We start from the raw sequence: 20,009 nt of genomic DNA, 5'->3' as shown, positions 1-20,009 counted from the left end.
TGGAGCTAATGACCTGGTCAGGGAGGTCGAGGCCTCCTCTCTGAGAAAGACTTGAAGGATGAATAGGAATTAACCAGGGCAAGAAGGGACAGAAGATGATCCAGGCAGAGGGAACAGCAGGTGCAAAGGTCCTGTGGTGGAATGACTGGATGAAGGCCAGAGTGGCTGGGGTACCGTGACAGAGGGGAGCGTGGTGAAAATGAGGCTGGGAAGTGGGCGGGCTGATAGCACCTGAACTTGTGGGTCCTTTTAGAATATTTGGTCTGGATTCTACGAGCAAAAGGAAGGTTTTAAGCGGTGGTCAAAATGATCCTGGTTGTGTGGCGAATAGTTTTGAGGGGGCGCGAGTGGAGGGGGGTGTTGATGAGGGTACAGCAGTGTCCACATAAACAGTGGAGGGGCTTTGACAGAGGACATGGCGAGATCAGGGGATGGGGGAGTTGGATGTGGGGTGAGGGTCAGGCTGTGTCAAGGTCTAGGAAACTGAGCTGGTGGATGGGAAGGGTGACAATGAGCATCGTTTTCCTGTACGAATGTATTTTATTGAGTGTGATAAGTAATATCTTCATTTCTACCAAGGAGAGGAAAAGAGGCAGCGGTTGCACTGTGAGCAAGGGATGATGTTTAGTTTCTACTGTGTGGTATTTAATATGTCTTCTCAGTAAATCTTTTCAACACACCCCAGAGGTAAACACGATTGTTTATTTACGAGGAAAGAGGTTGCAGAAAGGTAAAGTTACCTGCCCAAGGTCACGGCTGGGAAGAGGTTAATCCTCCACCAGCCTCCTCTCTTAAAAAAAAAAAAGAAAAGGCAAAACAACTTCTTTGATTCTATTCAGTGAGCTGATAATTGAGCAAACAGTTTCTGTCAAGAAGGGGAAGGGAGGGACCCTGGGAGGACCCCCTGCTCTGGAAGAGTGCACGGGAGGCTGGGACCGCGTCGCCTAGGAGCCCCAGGCATCCTTCCAGAATCCAGCCACGGGGTGACCCAGCATGTTCTTGACCCAAACCAGAAAACAACCCTTCCCTTCTCTGCATCTTTCACCTCTTGCTCCTGAGAAGTCCTTCCCTGACTCTAACCTTGATCTTCCTGCTTCTGTCCCCACTGTCTCAGCTCGCAGGCAGATCAACGCCACCTGGCTGCTCCCTCTACCTGCTGGGCCCGCAGCCTACTCCCTGCCCTTCAGCCCTCGGGCAGACTCCTAGGCAGCCGGCAGCCTGTAACCGGACGCTGTTTGCTCCCAGCAGGCTCCCTGAGCCTCACTCCGCACACTGTTCCTGGGTCTCCTCTCCCCAGCCTGGGTGGAGTGTTCCCCTGCCCACTCCAGTGACCTTCGCCTGTCTGAGCCCTGGTTAATTTTTGCCCAGTCTTCAGGCTGTGGGGCTCCTCCCCTCGGGGATATAAGCCTGGCCCAAGGCTGCCCCGTTCCCTACCTGTCCTGAACCTCCCCAAGCTCCCTCCCCACCCTCACCATGGCCAAGGGCTTCTACATTTCCAAGACCCTGGGCATCCTGGGCGTCGTCCTGGGCGTGGCAGCCGTGTGCACCATCATTGCTCTGTCGGTGGTGTACTCCCAGGAGAAGAATAAGAATGCTGGCAGCTCCGCTGCAGCCACCACGAGCCACACTACCAGTCCCACCACCACTGCTGCCACCACCTTGGACCAAAGTGAGCCATGGAACCAATACCGCCTACCCACGACACTGGTGCCCGAGTCCTACAGGGTGAAGCTGAGGCCCTACCTCACCCCCAACGAGCAGGGCCTGTACATCTTCCAGGGCAAAAGCACTGTCCGCTTCACCTGCAAGGAGGCCACCGACGTCATCATCATCCACAGCAAGCAGCTCAACTACACCCTCACTCAGGGGCACATGGTGGTCCTGCGCGGCGTGGGCGACGCCCAGCCCCCTGAGATCGACAGAACTGAGCTGGTGGAGCTCACCCAGTACCTGGTGGTGCACCTCAAGGGCACGCTGGCGGAGGGCAGCCTGTACGAGATGGACAGTGAGTTTGAGGGGGAGCTGGCCGATGACCTGGCAGGCTTCTACCGCAGCGAGTACACGGAAGGCAACGTCAAAAAGTGAGTTGGAGCTGGATCTGCTCGGTGGGGGTGGATCCCAGACGCTGAAGCAGAGCCGGAGCCTGAGGGTCAAGGAAAGGCTTAGATTCGAGACCTTTGAACTTTCTGGAGCCCTTGGCTGGCCATTCCATCTGCAGGCTCAGAGGAGAGAAATTTGTCTTCCAGCTAATACGGGGATAGAGCCTGCCAGGACTTTGACCCTGAATCCAGAGGAGCTCTGATCCCCCATAGCCAGCGGGCGTGTCAGGGCGTGAGGCTGCCCAGGGGAGGTGGGGAGGGCAGAGTTAGGCCTTCTGTGCACCCCTTCCTCTGCATGCCCAGCAACACCCTAAAACTCCCAGCCTGCCCACCCCCCTGGGGTGCAAGCATTCTGCCGGCACAGCCCCTAACACCCTGGTTTGGGCAGGGTGCTGGCCACGACACAGATGCAGGCTGCAGATGCCCGGAAATCCTTCCCGTGCTTCGACGAGCCATCCATGAAGGCCCAGTTTAACATCACCCTCATCCACCCCAAAGACCTCACGGCCCTGTCCAACATGCTGCCCAAAAGTGAGCGAGTCTGTCCTGGGGCCACACAGCCTTGGGAGGCAGGGACCTGGGGCTGGAGTGCAGGATGCGGGGGGAGGTGGGGTACATCCCCACATACTTGGATGCTCCATGCCCAGGTCCTAGTGTCTCCTTTTCGGAAGACCCCGACTGGAACATTACCGAGTTTGAAAGCACGCCTGTAATGTCCACGTATCTGCTGGCCTTCATCGTGTGCGAGTTCTCGTATGTGGACTCGAGGTCACCCAATGACGTCCTGGTACGGAGCTAGGCCCGCCAGTCCTTCCCTGGGATTGGTCCTGGCCTGAGGGGTATTCCTGTTGATCCTCATCCCTGAATCCCAGCTCTGAGTGATCTTGGGCAAGCGTCTTAAGTTCTCTGACCCTCAGTCTCTGCATCTGAAAAATAGGTCCCACCTCCTGAAGGGAGTTCCCAACTCCTGGGTGCGAGACACATGGTGGCTATGACTACTGTTATTCCCCAAAGGCTCCTCCCTATGACTCGAAGCCCCTCAGAGACCCCTAGCTCTCTCTTCTGCTGACCAGGCCTCTGGGTTTAACCTAGTTGGTCCCCCTACCAGTCTGCTGGGCCCTGGGGCTCAGCCCATCTGCACCAGGAGCCTAGAGGGACCCCTGACCTACCTCCATCCTCTTTGCAGATCCGGATCTGGGCTCGGCCTAGTGCAATTGCGGAGGGCCATGGCGTTTATGCCCTGAACGTGACAGGCCCCATCCTGAACTTCTTCGCCTCACATTATAATACATCCTACCCACTTGACAAATCCGGTGAGTGAGGGGTCTTGTGCGGTGAGGGGCAGTGGGTGGGGCTCCATAGCTAGAGGCCATCCTGCCAATGGCTGGTATCCCCAGACCAGGTCGCCTTGCCCGACTTCAACGCCGGCGCCATGGAGAACTGGGGGCTGGTGACCTACCGGGAGAGCGCTCTGCTGTTCGACCTGCTGTCCTCCTCCATCAGCAACAAGGAGCGAGTGGTCACTGTGATTGCTCATGAGCTGGCGCACCAGGTAGCCGCCCCATCGTGGGGAGTCCAGAGAAAGACACAGAGGGCCCTGGGAGGAGATGGCACAAGTCCTGGCTCTGCGCTTGGCAGCTGAGAAGGGAGGAGGGTCCCACCTGGCAGGGTAGCAGTCACCATGATGTCGGTGAAGTCCCCAGCCCGGGAATGGTGGCCCTGGGTACTGTTAGTGACTGTAAGGCCAGAGTGGCTTGCTGGGCTGACCTCCCTCCCCTACAGTGGTTTGGGAACCTGGTGACTGTGGCCTGGTGGAATGACCTGTGGCTGAACGAGGGCTTTGCCTCCTATGTGGAGTACCTGGGTGCTGACTATGCAGAACCCTCCTGGAATCTGGTGAGCCAGCTGGGGTCCGGGGTGGGGCGGGGGAAGGCCTGGGTCACCCCCTCCCAGGCCAGTCTCCTGATGGCTGTCAGGGATTTGCAGAAAGACCTCATAGTGCTGAACGACTTGTACTCTGTGATGGCCGTGGATGCACTGGCCTCCTCCCACCCGCTGACCTGCCCTGCCGACGAGGTCAACACGCCGGCCCAGATCAGTGAGATGTTTGACACCATCACCTACAATAAGGTGCTGCCCCAGCCTCTGTGTTGGTCCTGAGACAGTGGGGGGCATGCGGAGGGAGGTAGGGACTCAGCCCACGGGGGTTCCACCGCAGCCAGGGCTCCAGGAGCACCTGTCCTGGCCTGATGGGGGCACAGGGTCCCGCCAGCTCAGCACAGCCCTTCTGAACCCCTCCCCCTCCCCCAGGGAGCCTCTGTCCTAAGGATGCTCTCCAATTTCCTGACGGAGGACCTGTTCAAGCAGGGCCTGGCGGTGAGTACCCCTGGCCAGCCATGGAGTGGAGGCTGTTTCCTCCAGCCCCCGCCCCTTGTCCCTGAGCCCTGCCTACCACAGAAGTTGAGTGGTAGAGCCTGGGGATACCGGCTTTGCCCTCACAGTGGCCTGTCTTTCCGCAGTCCTACCTCCATGCCTTTGCCTACCAGAGCAGCACCTACCTGGACCTGTGGAAGCACCTGCAGGAGGTCGGTAACAGCGAGCCCCCCTGAGGCTGTTCTGTTGGGGTCCTGAGATGCTGAAAGTCCCTGGGGGCAGCACATGTGTAAGAGAATGTGCCCAGCTCCACTGCTTACCAGCCCAGGCAGGTCATTTGGAGCCTTGGTTGTTTATCTGTAAAATGGGTGCCGTGAGGGCTCCTTGAAGGAAGTGTTGTGAGACCACAGGTCAAGCCCCCTGGCAGGTGGCCTGCCTCGTGCTGTAGTGAGCTCCATGATGGGAGCCGAGGAGGCCCCTCATCTTAGCAGTGAGGAAACGGGCCCTCACGGTTCCCAAGCTCCAGCCCTCTGCTGCCTGGAACTTGGGAGCCCGTCATTCAACCTACTCAGCACTCCTGGCTGTCCTGTGCCCTGACCGGCCCCTCCCAGGCGCAACTTTGCACACACTGGCACCCTCGGCATAAACTCTGACCCTTCCATCCAGCCCCGCCTTGCATTCCTGTCCTCTCAGACCCCCAGCATTCCCTGTCTGTGCGGCAAACTCTCTGACTGGCCCCCACCCTCCTGCCTTCCCCTCCCTGCCTTTCCTAGGGCTGGAGTCTGTGCATCCCTCACCCCCATCATCTCCCCTCCCTCACAGCTGCCCCCACCCCTTCTCTGTGGCCCTCTCAGCCCGACTGACCCCTCCAGAATCCCGTGCCCCAGGCTCCCTCTCCAGCTGCTCCCCCACTGCTACCACCATCCCTCCAGTCCCCAGGTGCCCAGGCTGGGCCAGTCTGACCAGGGAGGGCAGACCCAGGGTCTTGTCATGGAGTCACAGCTGGGCTCCAGTGCCCTCCTGGCCAGTCTCCAGCCCAGCTTCCATCTGCCATGAGCCTGATCCCCCTCCCCCACCTCCCACGGCCGGCTGACAGGTGGCACTCACGGCCTCGTTCCCTCCCCTCCACTTCCACTGTCTTCGTTCCCTCCCCTCGACTTCCACTGTCTTCCTTGCCCCGCCCCAGTTTCCTGCTCCTTCCTCCCCTCCAAAGCCGAGCCCTCCTCCACGCCAGGGGCCCCTGCAGCCCCATTCCTCCCTCCCACTCCCCCTGTCCCTCAGCCCCATCTCTGCAGCCCCAGAGTGCCCTCCCCTCAGCTTATACCCTTCTGCCCTGCTCTTCTGCCCTCTTTCTTGCTCTGTTCTTAGGGTTTCACTCTCTCAGTTATTAACAGATGTTGTTGGCTTTTTGTTGTTATTACGAAAGCAGTGCACACACATGGAAAAAGACAAAAGAGGACAATAACACTCCCCAAGCCCGTCCCCAGACTCCCACCTGGGTGTGTTTCCTTCACACCGCCCACGGCCCTCCCCCTCCCCCTGCCTGTGACACCAGGACACTGATACCTCTGTCTCCTCTCCCTTCTCATCCTCCCAGGGTTGTTCAGGGTGAACCGTGGGCATCCTGGGTGCCCCTCCCTAACACCCCCCCCTCAGGTTGGGCCACAGAATGGGGGACCCCATAGATTTGTTTAATCAGTGTGGAATGAACCAGAGGCCGGGAAGTCCTCAGCTTGCCCAGCACTGGGCACCCCAGCTCCTGCCTCCCAACCCAGTGTTCTTCCACTGCCTCCCAGCAAGGGGCACCAGCGAGGAGAGGCCAGGGGCTGCAGGGGCTGCCCTGGATGGGCGGGGTGGAGGGTGGCAGTCCGCTGACAGCAGCACCATCACACTCTGCCCCAGGCTGTAGACAATCAGACAGCCATCCAGCTGCCTGGCACTATAAGCAACATCATGGACCGCTGGATCCTGCAGATGGGCTTCCCCATCATCACCGTGGACACGAAGACAGGGAAAATCTCCCAGGAGCACTTCCTCCTTGACCCGGATTCCAACGTCACCCGGCCCTCAGACTTCAAGTGAGCAGAGGGGGTCACTGAGGCAGGTGTCCTAGGGAGGCTTCTGAGGGGCAGTTGCTATGGGGCTCCCTGACCATAACAGGGTCTGGCCTGCTCTGGTCCCAGCCCTGGTGGCTGTAGACTGGCTCTCCCTCTGGGGCCAGGAGGATGGGGGCACTTAGTGCCGGAGTCAGGCAGAACTTGGGAGCCTGGGCAGGGCTGCTGTTCACTGGCAGTGGCCAAGAGCTGTGGTCTCTCACCACGTTGCCTGTGGATCTCTTGTTGCAGCTACCTGTGGATTGTTCCCATCTCGTCTATCAGAAATGGCGTACAGCAGGAGGACTACTGGCTGCAGGGCGAAGCACAAAGTAATCTGGCCCTGCCCTAGTGAACAGCAACCCCACCTGTACTCCCAGCTCCTGGCCCACATTCTGGGAGTTATGGCAGGCCTCAGCGAGGGCTTCCTTCATCATTTCATTCAGTGAATGGAGCTGACCACTTTGGTTCCAATCTCTATCCTCTCTGGCCGCCAGGAGAAATGATGGAAGGCAGGGCGGGGGGAGGGGGCGCTGAGCAGAAGAGATGGAAGGAAGAGATGACTGGTGTGGTGGTGCCGACTGGATGGGAGGCTTTGCCTGGGCTTCCCGCTCCATCGATGGGGTGTGATGGAGCTGTCACAAGCTGAAAGAGAAAGAGAAAGAAGGAGCAGCAGCAGCAGCAGCGTGGAGGCTGAGTCTGCGTGGACCGTGGCTGTGCGGACAGAGGTGTCCAGGCAGCTGTCACTTTCCGGCCTCATGGAGCCTGCAGGAGGCAGGGCCGGCACTGAGGTTCAGAGATGGCACGCTTGGTCAGCCAGAGGCGGAGTTTGGCCTGGCAGCCCCATCCTACACCCTGCTCCTCCCCTCTCCTCGGCCTCGCCCCAGAGGCTTGAGGGCCAGCTGGTGCCAGGCTGCACGGGAGGCTGCTCACCCTGAGGCCTGGAGAGAGGAGGGCCAGGGGCCAGCCTGTGCCTCCTGAGCAGCCTCACCCCAGCTCTGGTCTCTCCCCACAGCCCAGAACGAGCTGTTCAAAACTGCGGATGACGAGTGGGTCCTGCTGAACCTCAACGTGACGGGCTATTACCAGGTGAACTACGACGAAGACAACTGGAGGAAGATTCAGACCCAGCTGCAGACAGACCTGACGGTAGGTGTCGGCCACCCCAGCCCGTCCCCTGCCCCCAGCCCAGCCCCAGGATGGCACCAGACTGCAGGGCCTGCCCCCACCACCAGCCTGAGGTCACATGCTCTGTTGCCCCTCCTAGGCCATCCCTGTCATCAATCGGGCGCAGGTCATCTACGAGGGATTCAATCTGGCCAAGTGAGTGCCCCCTTCCTCCTCAGGCCCTGCCGTGCTCAGCTGTGGAAGGCCTGCTGACTTCAGCCCTAGTGGGGCTCCCTCCTGCTGTCCTTACTGTGTGCCAGGCACAGTGTGGCGGGCTCCCCGAGCTTCCATCCCCACCTCGGCCCCTACACCCCCGGAGATTATTAGCGTTGCAGCCCGTTTCCCAGACAGGAATCTGCGACTCAGAGTGTGAGGACCTCACCTGACGTCACACGTAGCCCCTGACAGCCAGACACAGGCCTGTCTAGCTCCAAAACCGCATGTCCTCCACGGCACCAAGCTTTTCCTGAGGGCCACCTGTGTGCCACGCCGCCGTGCTAGGTGCTAAAAAAATCTGGGAAGGACAGGACATGGATAAACAAACCTTTATCGAGCACCTGCTGTGTTCCCAAAAGGTGCTAAGCTCTTTGACATAAGTGACGTCACCACAGATGTGGACATTTATGAACAAATGTGCACAGAGGGCCTGAGGAGGAGGAGGAGGGAGCCAATCAGAGTAGAGGCAGATGGAGGAAAGAGCACTAGCTTTAATTCCTTTTGAATCTCAGCTCTGTCTCTTATGGGCAAGTCTCTTCACCTCTCTGAGCCTCAGTTTCCTCATCTGTTAAGTGGGGATAATAAGCAAGGGAATGTGACTGGCAGTGGGTGAAGCCAGGGCCTGGGCTGGCCTTGTTTGTGGTAGTGCCCAGCATCCACGTGTCCTCCCGCGCCAGCCCCACACCCAGGGAACGCTGAGCTGGCTCGGTTGAGGGTCTGGGACCTCAGGCTCCAGGAGGGGGCTGGGGTTCCCACAGTGAGGCTGGACTGGGTGGGCGTGCTTACTTGGGCCCTTCTGTTTGTCCCCAGTGCCCGAAGGATCCCTGTCACCCTGGCGCTGAACAACACCCTCTTCTTGATCGGAGAGCAAGAGTACATGCCCTGGCAGGCCGCCCTGAGCAGCCTGAGGTACTTCGAGCTCATGTTCGACCGAACCGAGGTCTACGGCCCCATGAAGGTACAGAGGGCGTGGCCGGATTCAAGGACCAGTTCTGAAATGGCTCCGTTAGGAAGTCAATAGAAATATTGCCTGGAGTGATGGAACCCTCCGGCTGACACGACACTAGGTCCTTTGTTGAGAGCAGGCTCAGCAAAGGGGAGAGCGCAGGAGGGCCAGAGGGTTGAAGAGCGCTGGGGGGGGGGCGGGGCGGAGAGGACGCAGACTTGTAGCTGGCAGATCTGGCAGTCAGCACTTGCAGATGGCACAGGAAAGGCCTGTGGGCTGGGGGGCAGAAGGCCTGTCTTTTGAGCTGTGTGGGCTTCGGCACCCCGTCTTCAGCCCCAGAGAAGCCCTCTGTGAAATGAGCAGGCCCGTATTTGCCTCGCCTGCCTGTTGGCCTGGGAGGGAGATGCGGGCGTTAACGGTTGACACATGGGGAGCCGAGGCTGCCGCTAGAGAGGGAGACCTGGGGAAGCTCAGCTTGCTCTGGATGAAGCTAGATCCGTAAGGACGTTCGTGGCAGCATTGTTTATAAAAGACAAAAAACTGAAAACACTTACATGTCCAACAGCTGGGGACTGGTTAAGTAAACTAGAATAGCTATTTAATGGAATATCATGTAGATCATACTTGAAGAGATCATTTTTTTATTAAAATTTTTTCACATTATTTATTAACTTCCTATTATGGTAAATGAAGTATTATGGTAAATGAGGTTTTAACTCATTAACCTACTTTCCTCAAATTCACTCCATCCTCGTGATGTAGCTAAATCACGATACTTGGTCAAATCAGTAATCAGCATTTGCTTTATTGTGATTATTTAAATATCATTCTCTGTTGAGCCATATAGAGTACTATGATTATGTTTCCTTTTTTATACATCTTGTACAAATGTATCAGATAATGCCTCTGTTTTGCTTTTTCCTGGAGACATCTCTCCTGGAGCCCTCATGTTGACGGCTCCCTTCTAGAACTTTCTAGAACTGCTGCTCGGCACCCATGAGTGGTGTAGGTCTGTGCCTGGGAACCGAACCTGGGCCACCAAAATTAACCACTGGGCCACGGGGCCGGCCCCTCATTTTCAGTTCTTTGTATGTGGCCAGTTTCCCTCTTCTGGAAGCTTGTGGGCTCATGTCTCAACCAGGTGGCCTCCACTGGGCATTTCTCGTCCTTCTACTGTTTCAGTCTGGGCTTTTTTGCATTGCTCTTTCACGCTTTCTTCCCCTCCTCTTTTCCAGTCCTCCCTTCCTGGGACCTCTGTAAGTCCAGCTCACTGCTCTTCATTGGTTCTCCAGTTTTCTTCTCTCTTCTATTTTCCAGCTTGTTCATTTTTTGTTCTGCCCTCTGGGATATGCACACCACCTCCCCTCTACAGATTGTTTTAATTTCTTCCATCATATTTTTAAACTTCCAATTTCCGTTCCTGGCTCTGGCGTCCTATGAAATAGCTTCTCTGAACTCCCTGGGGGGATATTTACGAAATTTTCCTTTTCTTCCATTGACTTGTTTCCTCTGAGTCTTCTGTTTGTTTTGGTCTCCTTTCAAGTTGGAGGCTGAGCTGCCCCTTTGGATTTGAGAGTAAGGCAATAAAAAGTGATTGGAAACTCCATGGGGAGGTGGAGTTTGTCATCTATGGGTCTTGTTGTGGGGTGACTGAGTGGCCAAGCAACTCCTCACGAGGACTCTCAAAAATTAGTGCCTGTGAGAGCCAGCCCTGATGGCCTAGTGGTTAAAGTTTGGCACGCTCCACTTTGGTGGCCCAGGTTCAGTTCCCGGGCGTGGAACCACACCACCCGTCTGTCAGTTGCCATGCTGTGGCGGCGACTCACATAGAAGAACTAGAAGGACTTACAACTAGAATATGCAACTGTGTACGGGGGCTTTGGGGAGGGGAAAAAAAAAAAAGGAAGAAAGGAAGATTGGCAACAGATGTTAGCTCAGAGCAAATCTTTCCCAGCAAAAAAAAATGAGTATGTGTGAGTGTGTTCCCTTGAGACCACTCAGTCTCCAGAGAGTGAGCCCCTGTCTTGTGCAATGGGGCTGGTGATGGGATCAGAGTGGGGAAGGAAACTGGGGGGCACCTCCATTTAGTATGTGAGCTTTCGCCTCTGGCCCTCTCTGCAGTCCAGCCACCCTCCCACTGTGTCTGGGGACCCCTAGTTCTGAGTCCTTTGATTCAGCCTCACCCATGAGGGAGGGAGGGGTGTTACGTGCTGTAAGGAGGGAAGTGGGGGCTTGAGAGTTTAATTACTCCTTCTACGGACGTTGACCCCATCGCCCTGTTTACGGCTGCTGCCTCACTCCTGTCCCACCGACCCATCCCTCTAATTCTGAGCCTTGTCACCGCAAATCTTGCTTCCGTCTCCATCTCCCCCTTGGTGGGGCTCTGTCGCAGACTCTCCCACTCTGCCACGCCTGTCCCATCTCCCTCTCTTCGCCCTCCAGCTCCTAAACTGTGTGGATGTCTCATCCATGTTGTTTCCTTTCCTGTTCTCTTTGTTCTTCAGGGTTTATTCCTTTTACATTTGGAGACAGATTCTGGTTGGTACACATGACCATCTACCACACTGAACCAGAGTCCGCAAAGGATTTTAATAACGTGGGGTGGGGCTTATGTTACAATGTCAGATAAAAAGAGCACTGTGCAGAATTGTAGATATGCCAGGTAGAAAAGAAAAAAGAAGGGGTAAACTCATTAATTTGGAAATTATTGGTTTGGTAAGCTCCTACCTGGTTTTCATCTTCTGCGTATGCTTTTCTGTGTTTTGTGGAATACTTATGATCGGCCGCCGGGGAGTGGGGGACGCCCAGCACTATATTAAGAAATGGTGACACTTAGACATGGAGTGCTAGAATTGCCTGAGGCTTTGAGAAGAAGGAACCCCAGACGAGTCCTCAGAAACCTGGCCTCGTGCTGGCCCCTGTGAGCACTGTCTGGCTTTGGGCGAGGCCCGAGCCTCTGGCCTCTTTGCTTCTGCAGCCACTAGCCCTTGCTCCACCTGCCCAGCCACGTCATAAGCTCCACGGGGTCCAGGCAGGTCAGGCATGAGTCTCCCCTTTGAAGCTATTTATGTTTTCTTTTCCCCAGAGCTACCTGAGGAAGCAGGTCACACCCCTCTTCAATCATTTCCAAAGTACTACCAGCAACTGGACTCAGCGCCCAGAAAGCCTGATGGACCAGTGAGTATGACCCCTCCTGGTGTGGAGGTCACAGGTGGCCCAGCCACCCAGCAGTATCCTCCTCTGGAGCTCCCAACTCCTGGCCAGACCAGGGCCGCCAGACAAGGAGACACCCCCCACCCCAGAGACACCCCTGCCCTGAGGCCCCATGTGGCCTGTGGGCCCATCCGACCTCTTTGTACAAAGGACCAAACTGAAACTCCAAGGTCCCCTCACCAGCTTGGTCATTCAGGTTTTAGGTGTTGAAGCTGAGGCTGGAGCCTGTGCGGGCCCCTGTGTGTCCCCAGGCTGCCTTGGGGACTGAGGAAGCTCAGGCCTGAGGCATGAAGCAAATAGGGGGACTCCAGAGGGCCAGACAGGCTGCAGCCTTAGACAGAGACCCCTGGCCCTGCTGCCCTGCCTGGAGTTGTGTGTCAGCAGGGGCCAGGCAGGCTGACCACATGTCACTACCGGGGCAGGTACAACGAGATTAACGCCATCAGCACCGCTTGCTCCAATGGGGTTACTGAGTGTGAGGATCTGGTCTCGGCCCTTTTCAACCAGTGGATGGAAGACCCCGATAATAACCCGTGAGTGTGTCCCCTCAATCTTCATCTGTCCCTCAAGCCCGCAGCTCTGTCCTCCTCTCCACCCTCCCTGCTGTTGCTCCACCCCTGACAGCCTCCACCCCATGCCAGGATCCACCCCAATCTGCGGGCCACTGTCTACTGCAAAGCCATCGCCCTGGGTGGCAAGAAGGAGTGGGACTTCGCCTGGGAGCAGTTCCTAAACGCCACGCTGGTAAACGAAGCTGACAAACTCCGCACAGGCCTGGCCTGCAGCAACGAGATCTGGATCCTGAACAGGTGAGGACCTGGGCCGGGCGGGGTGGGTGAGTCCCCCTCCTCCCCGGGATCAGGGGCCAGATGTGGAGGAGAAGGAACCAGCCAGGCCTCCACACTCTCATTCCCGGGGTCCTCACAAACCTGCGCGGTGGGGCAGTATTTTCCCCATTTTGAGGACACTGAGGCTCAGAGAAGCAAAGCAACTTGCCCAAGGTCCAGATGCTTAATAAGTGAGAGAGTCAAGATGTGAACCCAGGTCTGCGTCCACATCCTGTGCTTTTAACTGCTGTAGCCTCTTGACCTTTACTCGACAGCAGCTCAGTCTCCCTCTGTCAGGGGCTCTGGTGCAGCTGGACCTGAGTCCTTCTGGACGTCCAGCTTGGTACCCTCAAGCCCTTGGCTGAGGGCTCCTGGCTCCCACTGTGTGCCTCATATGCCATCAGCTGGACCCCAGTAAAGAAGAGCCACCCTCAACATCAAAGATAGGAGTGGCTGTCCCACTTGGTCCAGGGCTCGCGGCCCTAGTACTCCTTCCTTCCTTCATCGTCAGACATTTATCAGGCACCAGGTCATAACAGGCATGACACCTGGCATAGCCAGTGACCCTGCTTAGGGAACTCAGTGTCCCATCTACAAGAGGGATGTAGGACCAAGGAGTCTTCAACCCTCGGCGTGCTGAAGGGACGTTGAGAGGATGTGGTAGGGATGTGCGTGGCAGAGGGCAGGGTGCTTTGCTGTCCTGGGTTCTCTCTCCAATCTGACTGCAGCCCGTGGAAGTGGTCGCTAACATGGCATCCTGCCCTCACAGGTACCTGAGTTACACCCTGAACCCTGACCTCATCCGGAAGCAGGACGCCACCTCCACCATCACCAGCATCGCCAGCAACGTCGTCGGGCAAACTCTGGCCTGGGAGTTTGTCCAGAGCAACTGGAGGAAGCTCTTTCTGGAGTGAGTCTGCTGGAAGCATGTCAGGGGGAAATGCACACCAAGGGTGGGGTGCCCCGGTGTGGTCTGTGTGGACAGAACATCACAGGGTTGAGAGTTGGGGGGTGGACACTGCATAGGAGTGGTCAAAATTAACACAGCTTGAGGTCGAGTAGCGGGCAGAAACTGCAAGAGAAGGCAGGGTACGGGCCCTCCTTTTTCCCACTTGGGGGAAAGAAAGTCTGGCTGCTGGGAGTGTTCTCCGGAGGGACAGGAGCAAGGACACTGCAGTCCAACCCGCACTCAAGTTCCTAGTGGTGTCTCCTTGGGCGTGTCATTTCATCTCATCTACAAGATGGGGACAGTCACAGGGTAGTTGTGTGGATTTAGTGTCACCTGCCAGTCACTGAGCGTCAGTTCCCGGCCCCTCTCACGGTTCATCTCTCTCCCCGCCCTGCAGTTACGGTAGTGGTTCCTTCTCCTTCTCCAACCTCATCCGGGGAGTCACCCGACGATTCTCCACCGAGTACGAGCTGCAGCAGGTAGGAAGCCCTGGGCCGTGCGATGGCACCCAGAGGCCCATCTAAAGGGACGGCTGCCATTCATCTCCCGCCAAATGTGGCCACAGGGGAGCGTGGGCTGCATGTTGCGAGGCCTTACTCAGTTATAGGGGAAGCTGGGTATCCAGACTTTCTTTTTTTGTGTGTGAGGAAGATCAGCCCTGAGCTAACATCTATTGCCAATCCTCCTCCTTTTTCTTCCCCCAAAGCCCCAGTAGATCGTTGTATGTCATAGTTGCACATCCTTCTAGTTGCTGTAAATTCAGACTTTTTAAATGGTTGACAATTCAATCAAAAATATTCATCTTGGTGGGGCCGGCCAGGTGGTGCAGTGGTTTAAGTGCATGCGCTCCGCTTCGGCGGCCCGGGGTTCACAGGTTCGGATCCCGGGTGCACACCGATGCACGGCTTGTCAAGCCATGCTGTGGCGGCATCCCATATAAAGTAGAGGAAGATGGGCACGGATGTTAGCCCCGGGCCAATCTTCCTCAGCAAAAAAGAGGAGGATTGGCATTGGATGTTAGCCCAGGGCTGGTCTTCCTCACAAAAAAAAAGGAAAAATATTCATCTTGGAATTTTTGTGTAGGCAAAAAGTAAAGAGAATAATATAATGAACCTACATGTATGCATTACCCAGATCGAACAATTATCAACATTTTTCCAACACTTTTTTAGGATGGACAATTTTCAAGCAAATCACTGATATTAAATAATTTCACCTGTAAATATTTCAATCATATCTAAAACAAAGGAATTTTTTAAACGTAATCTCACTGTCATTAGCAAACCCAAGAAAATTAACAATTCTTTACTATCGTCTTATACCCAGGCCATTTTCAAATTCTCTAAGTTGTTTTTTTAAAAAAGTCTTTTTGCAATTGATATGTATGTTTGAATCAGAAGCCAAACAAAGTTAACTCATTGCATTAGGTTGATTCATCTTTTTTTAATTGAGATATAATTCATTATATTATAAAATTCACAATCTTAAGTGGTTTTTTAGTATATTTTACAAGGTGTACAACCATCACAACCATCTAATTCTAGAGCATTCTCATTACCTCCAAAAGAAATCTCATATCCATTAGCAGTCATTCCCCCTGTCCCCAGCCCCTGGCAACCACTAATCTACTTTCTGTCTCTATGGATATGCCTATACTGAATATTTCATATAAATGGAATCATACAATATGTGGTCTTTTGTCTCTGGCTTCTTTCACTTAGCATAGTGTTTTCAAGGTTCATCCACATTGTAGCATGCTGTATCATTCCTTTTTATGACAGTGAAATTTCCTTGTGTGGATATACCACATTTTGTTTATCCATTGATCAGTGGACAGACGTTTGCGTTGTTTCCACTTTTCCACTACCTGTGAATAATGCTGCTATGAACATTCATATACAAATTTTTGAGTGAACACACGTTTTGGTTTCTCTTGGGTATACACCTAGGAGGGGAATTTTTTGGGTCATTTGGTAACTCCATGTTTAACTTTTTGAAACATTGCCAAAATATTTTCCAAAGCGACTGCACCAATTTATATTTCCACCAGCAATGTATGAGGGTTCCAATCAATTTCTTTAGGTCTTTTCAGACACTTGTTATTTTCTTCTTTTTTTTTAAATTATAGCCATCCTAGTGCACATGAAGTGGTATCTCATTGTGGTTATGAGTTGCATTTCCCTAATGACTAATGATGTTGAGCATCTTTTCATGTGCTTATTAGTCGTTTGTATATCTTCTTTGGAGAAATGTCTATTCAAATCCTTCACCTATTTTTTAATTGGGATATTTGTCCTTTTATTGTTGAGTTGTAAGAGTTCTTTATATATTCTGAATACTAGGCCCTTATTAGGTATATGATTTGCAAATATTTTTTCTCATTCTGTAGATTTTTTTTTTACTCTCTTGATAGTGCCTTTAGATACACATAAGTTTTTAATTTTGATGAAGTCCAGCTGTTGCTTGTGCTTTAGATGTCATACCTAAGAAACAATTGCCTAATCCAAGGTCATGAAGATTTACACCTATGCTTTTTACTAAGAGTCTTATCATTTTAGCTCTTACATTTAGGACTTTGATTAATTTTTGACTTAATTTTTATGTATGGTGTGAGGTAGGGGTCCAACTTCATTCCCTTGCACGTGGCTATCCAGTTGTCCCAGCACCATTTGTTGAAAAGACTATTCTTTCCCCCAGTGAATGGTCTTGGCACCCTTGTTGAAAATCAATTGACTATAAATGTGAGGATTTATTTCTGGACACGCTATTCTATTTCATTGATGTGTCTGTCTATCCTCATGCCCGTACCACACGGTCTTGATTACTGTAGGTTTGTAGTGAGTTTTGAAATTGGGAATGTGAGCCCTCCAATTTTGTTCTTTCAAGATTGTCTGGCTATTCTGAGTCCCTTGCATTTCTTTATGAATTTTAGGATCAGCTTGCAAATTTCTGCAAAAAAGGCAGTTGGAATTTTGAGAGATTGCATTGAATCTGTAGATCAACTTGGGGAGTATTGCCATGCTAATAATACTAAATCTTCCAATCCATTAACACAGATTTATTTGGGTCTTTTTTCCTTCTATTTCGGTCTTAATTTTTTTCAACGTTTTATAGTTTTCAGCATACCAGTCTTGCACTTCTTTTGTCAAATTTATTTCTAAGTACTTTATTCTTTTTGATGCTATTGTAAATGGAATGGTTTTCTTAATTTCATTTTCAGATTTTTCATTGCTAGTGTATAGAAATACAATTGATTTTTGTAAATTGCTCTTGTATCCTGCAACCTTGCTGAACACATCAGTTTTAATAGTTTTTTTTGTAGATTCCTGAGGATTTTCTATATATAAAATCATGTCATCTGCAAATAGAGTTTTTCTTCTTCTTTCTTGGATGCCTTTTATTTCATTTTCTTGCCTAATTGCCCTGGCTACAACCTCTGGTACTAATATAGCTTTCAGTCTGTAACATCTCTTTTTAAAAAAATACCATTTATTTGTTGATGCAACTGGGTCATTTATAGTATAGAAATGGCCACATTTTGGCTGGTTGCTTCCTTGTAGTGTCTGTTTAGTTTGTCCCTCTTGCCTACCTTGATTGGATTGAGATTGCAATTCAATTAAAAACTGAGGGTCAACTCAGTGAAGAGCCACACAATGAAGGCCAAATACATGGAGGAGCCAGATTTACCCTGAGGCTGTCATCCTCAACCTCTGCCCTAGATAAGGACTTTGCCCAGGGAGAGGGAGGGACCGGCCCTTCCTGCCCTGGAGAACAGGCTGTGGCCCTCATGGGGGTGGGGGCCCTAATGTGGAGTGGGAGGACAGAGGCCTGGGTGGCCCTCTCCTCAAAGCTGTGTTAGAGACCCAGCCTGAAGCTAAGAATCTTCCTTTTCCTGGCAGCTGGAGCAGTTCCAGGAGGATAACATGGACATAGGTTTTGGCTCAGGCACCCGGGCTCTGGAGCAAGCCCTGGAGAAGACCAAATCCAACATCAAGTGGGTGCAGGATAACAAGGAATTTGTGCTCAATTGGTTCACAGAAAACAGCGAATAGTCCCTGTCCTTACAGTCACCAGGCCCCCACGTGCATCTGTCCCAGTGGCCCACAGCAGGACCCCCATTCCTGGAGCCTGAGGCACCAGCATCCTCCTCTCAGGAACAAAGTCTTTGGCCCACGTTCTCTGCACTCATGGGACCAATCCTGATGGCCAGACTGTCCAAGCGCCTCCCAGCCCCTGCCCCTCATGCCAACCCCACCCCAGGCCTGTCACCCAGGGCCCTGGGGCTAATCTCAGGGAAGCCCAGCTCCAGGGCCAGATGAGTGGAAGCCCTCGATGGACAATGGATGGCCTTGGGGGGCTGCCCTGCACCCTCTCTCACCTTCCCATAAAGACCCTGAACCTGAAGAATCAACACAGCACTAGATCTGTATATTTTTTTTCTAAGAGAAAATGTAAATAAAAGATTTCTAGATGAGCTTCCAGACTCATTACTAAACTAGAGCAGGAGTGGGTCCGCACAGCAGCTGGGGGGACTGGGATGGAGGGAACCTGGGGTGTATGGGAAGCACTGTAGGGGTCTGGGACCCCCAAGGAGCATAGGAGGGGAGAAGTACCCAGCCCCCTGGTCCTTCCTACGAGACACCTGTGTGGTGGTGTCCACTTGCTGCATTCATTTCATCCGAATTCCCATGGCAGGCTTAAGATGCTGGGTGCTGGGGAACCATGGGAGGCAGGGGGCAGGCGACTGGACACAGTGGTTCCCTTGGTGGAGTGGGGAGAGCTAGGGCTTGATGCCAGGTAGAGAGCAAGTCCTGACACTGGAGGGAGTGCTTTTTCAGAAAGCAGGAGTTTTCACAGTTGTAGAAGCTAGGGTTTGCACCCCCTCACATGAGGCAAGGGAGCAGTGTGCTGGCTGGGTCCTTCTTCCTATACCACAGCAGCACACCTGGGACACCTGGGACAGTGAGAGAAAGGGGCTTGCAGGGAGGGCAGCAAGCCCTGGGTGCCAGGCCTGGTGCAACCACTCACTGGCCATGGGCACGTCCCACCACCCCTCCAGAATCTGTGGTAGATATCAATTTGAAAACTGGTTCTTTTCAAGAGTAGTGTACAGAAAAAGGCAAGTGCCCTCCAGATCACCTGGGGCAGCCAGGGGTCAGGCCACCCTGAGGAGAAGGCCTGGGATCCACAGCCCTCCACAGCCCACAGTGGCCTTGGTGAGAGTTTCTTGGCAACGCCGCCCCGTTGTAGAAAGCTCACCTCAGCCTCAGCCCCACGAGGCCCAGCTGAGCATCCGAGGCTGGTGGGAGGAAAAGAGGGAGGAAACAGACAGCAGCAGGGCTCGTTGGGGGGTCACCTCCAACTGACACCACAGTGAGCTGCTGGGCTGGAGTCCTGGAGTCCAGGGGCCTGGTTTCAGATCACTGCTCAGCCAGCTTCTTGGGCAAGTGATCTAAATGCCTGAGCTTCACTTTAAGACCACTGATCACAGGGTTGGTGTGTGACTCTAAGGAGATTCACGGAGTTAGCCACATGTACGGCCCCACATGTCAGGAGAGCTAGGTATTGTCATCCTTAGCCCTGTCTCCTGGCTCAAGGCCCTGCCCACCCTCTTCCCTCACAACCTGTCCCTCTTGTGAGAAGCAGGTGGTCTGGGGCAGGGGAGGCTCCTCCATGCTTTACTGTCTTCTGCACATCAAAGGGTGGGGCGGGCCAAGGGCCGGGGCTGGCTGTGGTTACAAGCTGGGGTCCCTCTCCAACCAGGAGGTTCCCCCTAGCCCAGCCCCTCTGGGCCAGCCCTTCCTGTCGCCAGTGCCCAGAGGCTGCGGCTGGCACTTGACCTGGGGACCAGAGGGCAGGCCCCCTCAGGTGGTCCCCACTGGGGGAGGGGCCAGCCCCACCAGCTAGGGTCTCTGGGGAAGGTTGGCTTCCCATGAGAAGAATCGACAGGGATCCCAGTCTCTGTGCCTGGCACTGGGCTAAGCGTTTATGCGCATTATCTCGTTTGGTTCTCAACAGTCCCAGGAGATAAGATAAGGACTGTCTTTATCTCAGCAAACTGAGGCGCAGGGAGGTTAAGTCACAACTCTGTAGAGCTAGGAGACCCGCCCCCCCCCCCCCCAATGC

General features: G+C 53.8%; 1 protein-coding gene across 1 annotated transcript; it reads left to right on the top strand.

Moving 5' to 3' along the window:
- Positions 1-496: 496 nt before the first annotated feature.
- On the top strand, positions 497-18,357 carry ANPEP (alanyl aminopeptidase, membrane). Its single transcript, XM_004431947.3, has 20 exons — positions 497-2,081; positions 2,488-2,630; positions 2,747-2,886; positions 3,286-3,412; positions 3,497-3,651; positions 3,882-3,995; positions 4,086-4,229; positions 4,410-4,475; positions 4,619-4,684; positions 6,375-6,550; positions 6,818-6,897; positions 7,581-7,714; positions 7,833-7,888; positions 8,759-8,906; positions 11,980-12,071; positions 12,530-12,640; positions 12,749-12,916; positions 13,704-13,844; positions 14,281-14,362; positions 17,783-18,357. The coding sequence occupies exons 1-20, from the start codon at positions 1,474-1,476 to the stop codon at positions 17,933-17,935; spliced, it is 2,904 nt and encodes a 967-aa protein (XP_004432004.1). The 5' UTR covers positions 497-1,473; the 3' UTR covers positions 17,936-18,357.
- Positions 18,358-20,009: the final 1,652 nt, after the last annotated feature.

The sequence above is a fragment of the Ceratotherium simum genome, chromosome 3, assembly GCF_057802395.1.
Source record: "Ceratotherium simum simum isolate JZ-2026a chromosome 3, ASM5780239v1, whole genome shotgun sequence".
In the NCBI taxonomy this organism is placed as follows: Eukaryota; Metazoa; Chordata; class Mammalia; order Perissodactyla; family Rhinocerotidae; genus Ceratotherium; species Ceratotherium simum.
Note: the sequence above shows the minus strand (reverse complement) of the source record. Positions and strands in the feature narration are given on the sequence as shown.

Bases quoted from the DNA above. Each gene is read 5' to 3' on its own strand.
- ANPEP (XM_004431947.3), top strand. From the start codon at position 1,474: ATGGCCAAGGGCTTCTACATTTCCAAGACCCTGGGCATCCTGGGCGTC. The intron at 7,889-8,758 runs GTGAGTGCCCCC...GTTTGTCCCCAG, and splicing joins GAGGGATTCAATCTGGCCAA to TGCCCGAAGGATCCCTGTCA. The intron at 12,641-12,748 runs GTGAGTGTGTCC...ACCCCATGCCAG, and splicing joins GAAGACCCCGATAATAACCC to GATCCACCCCAATCTGCGGG.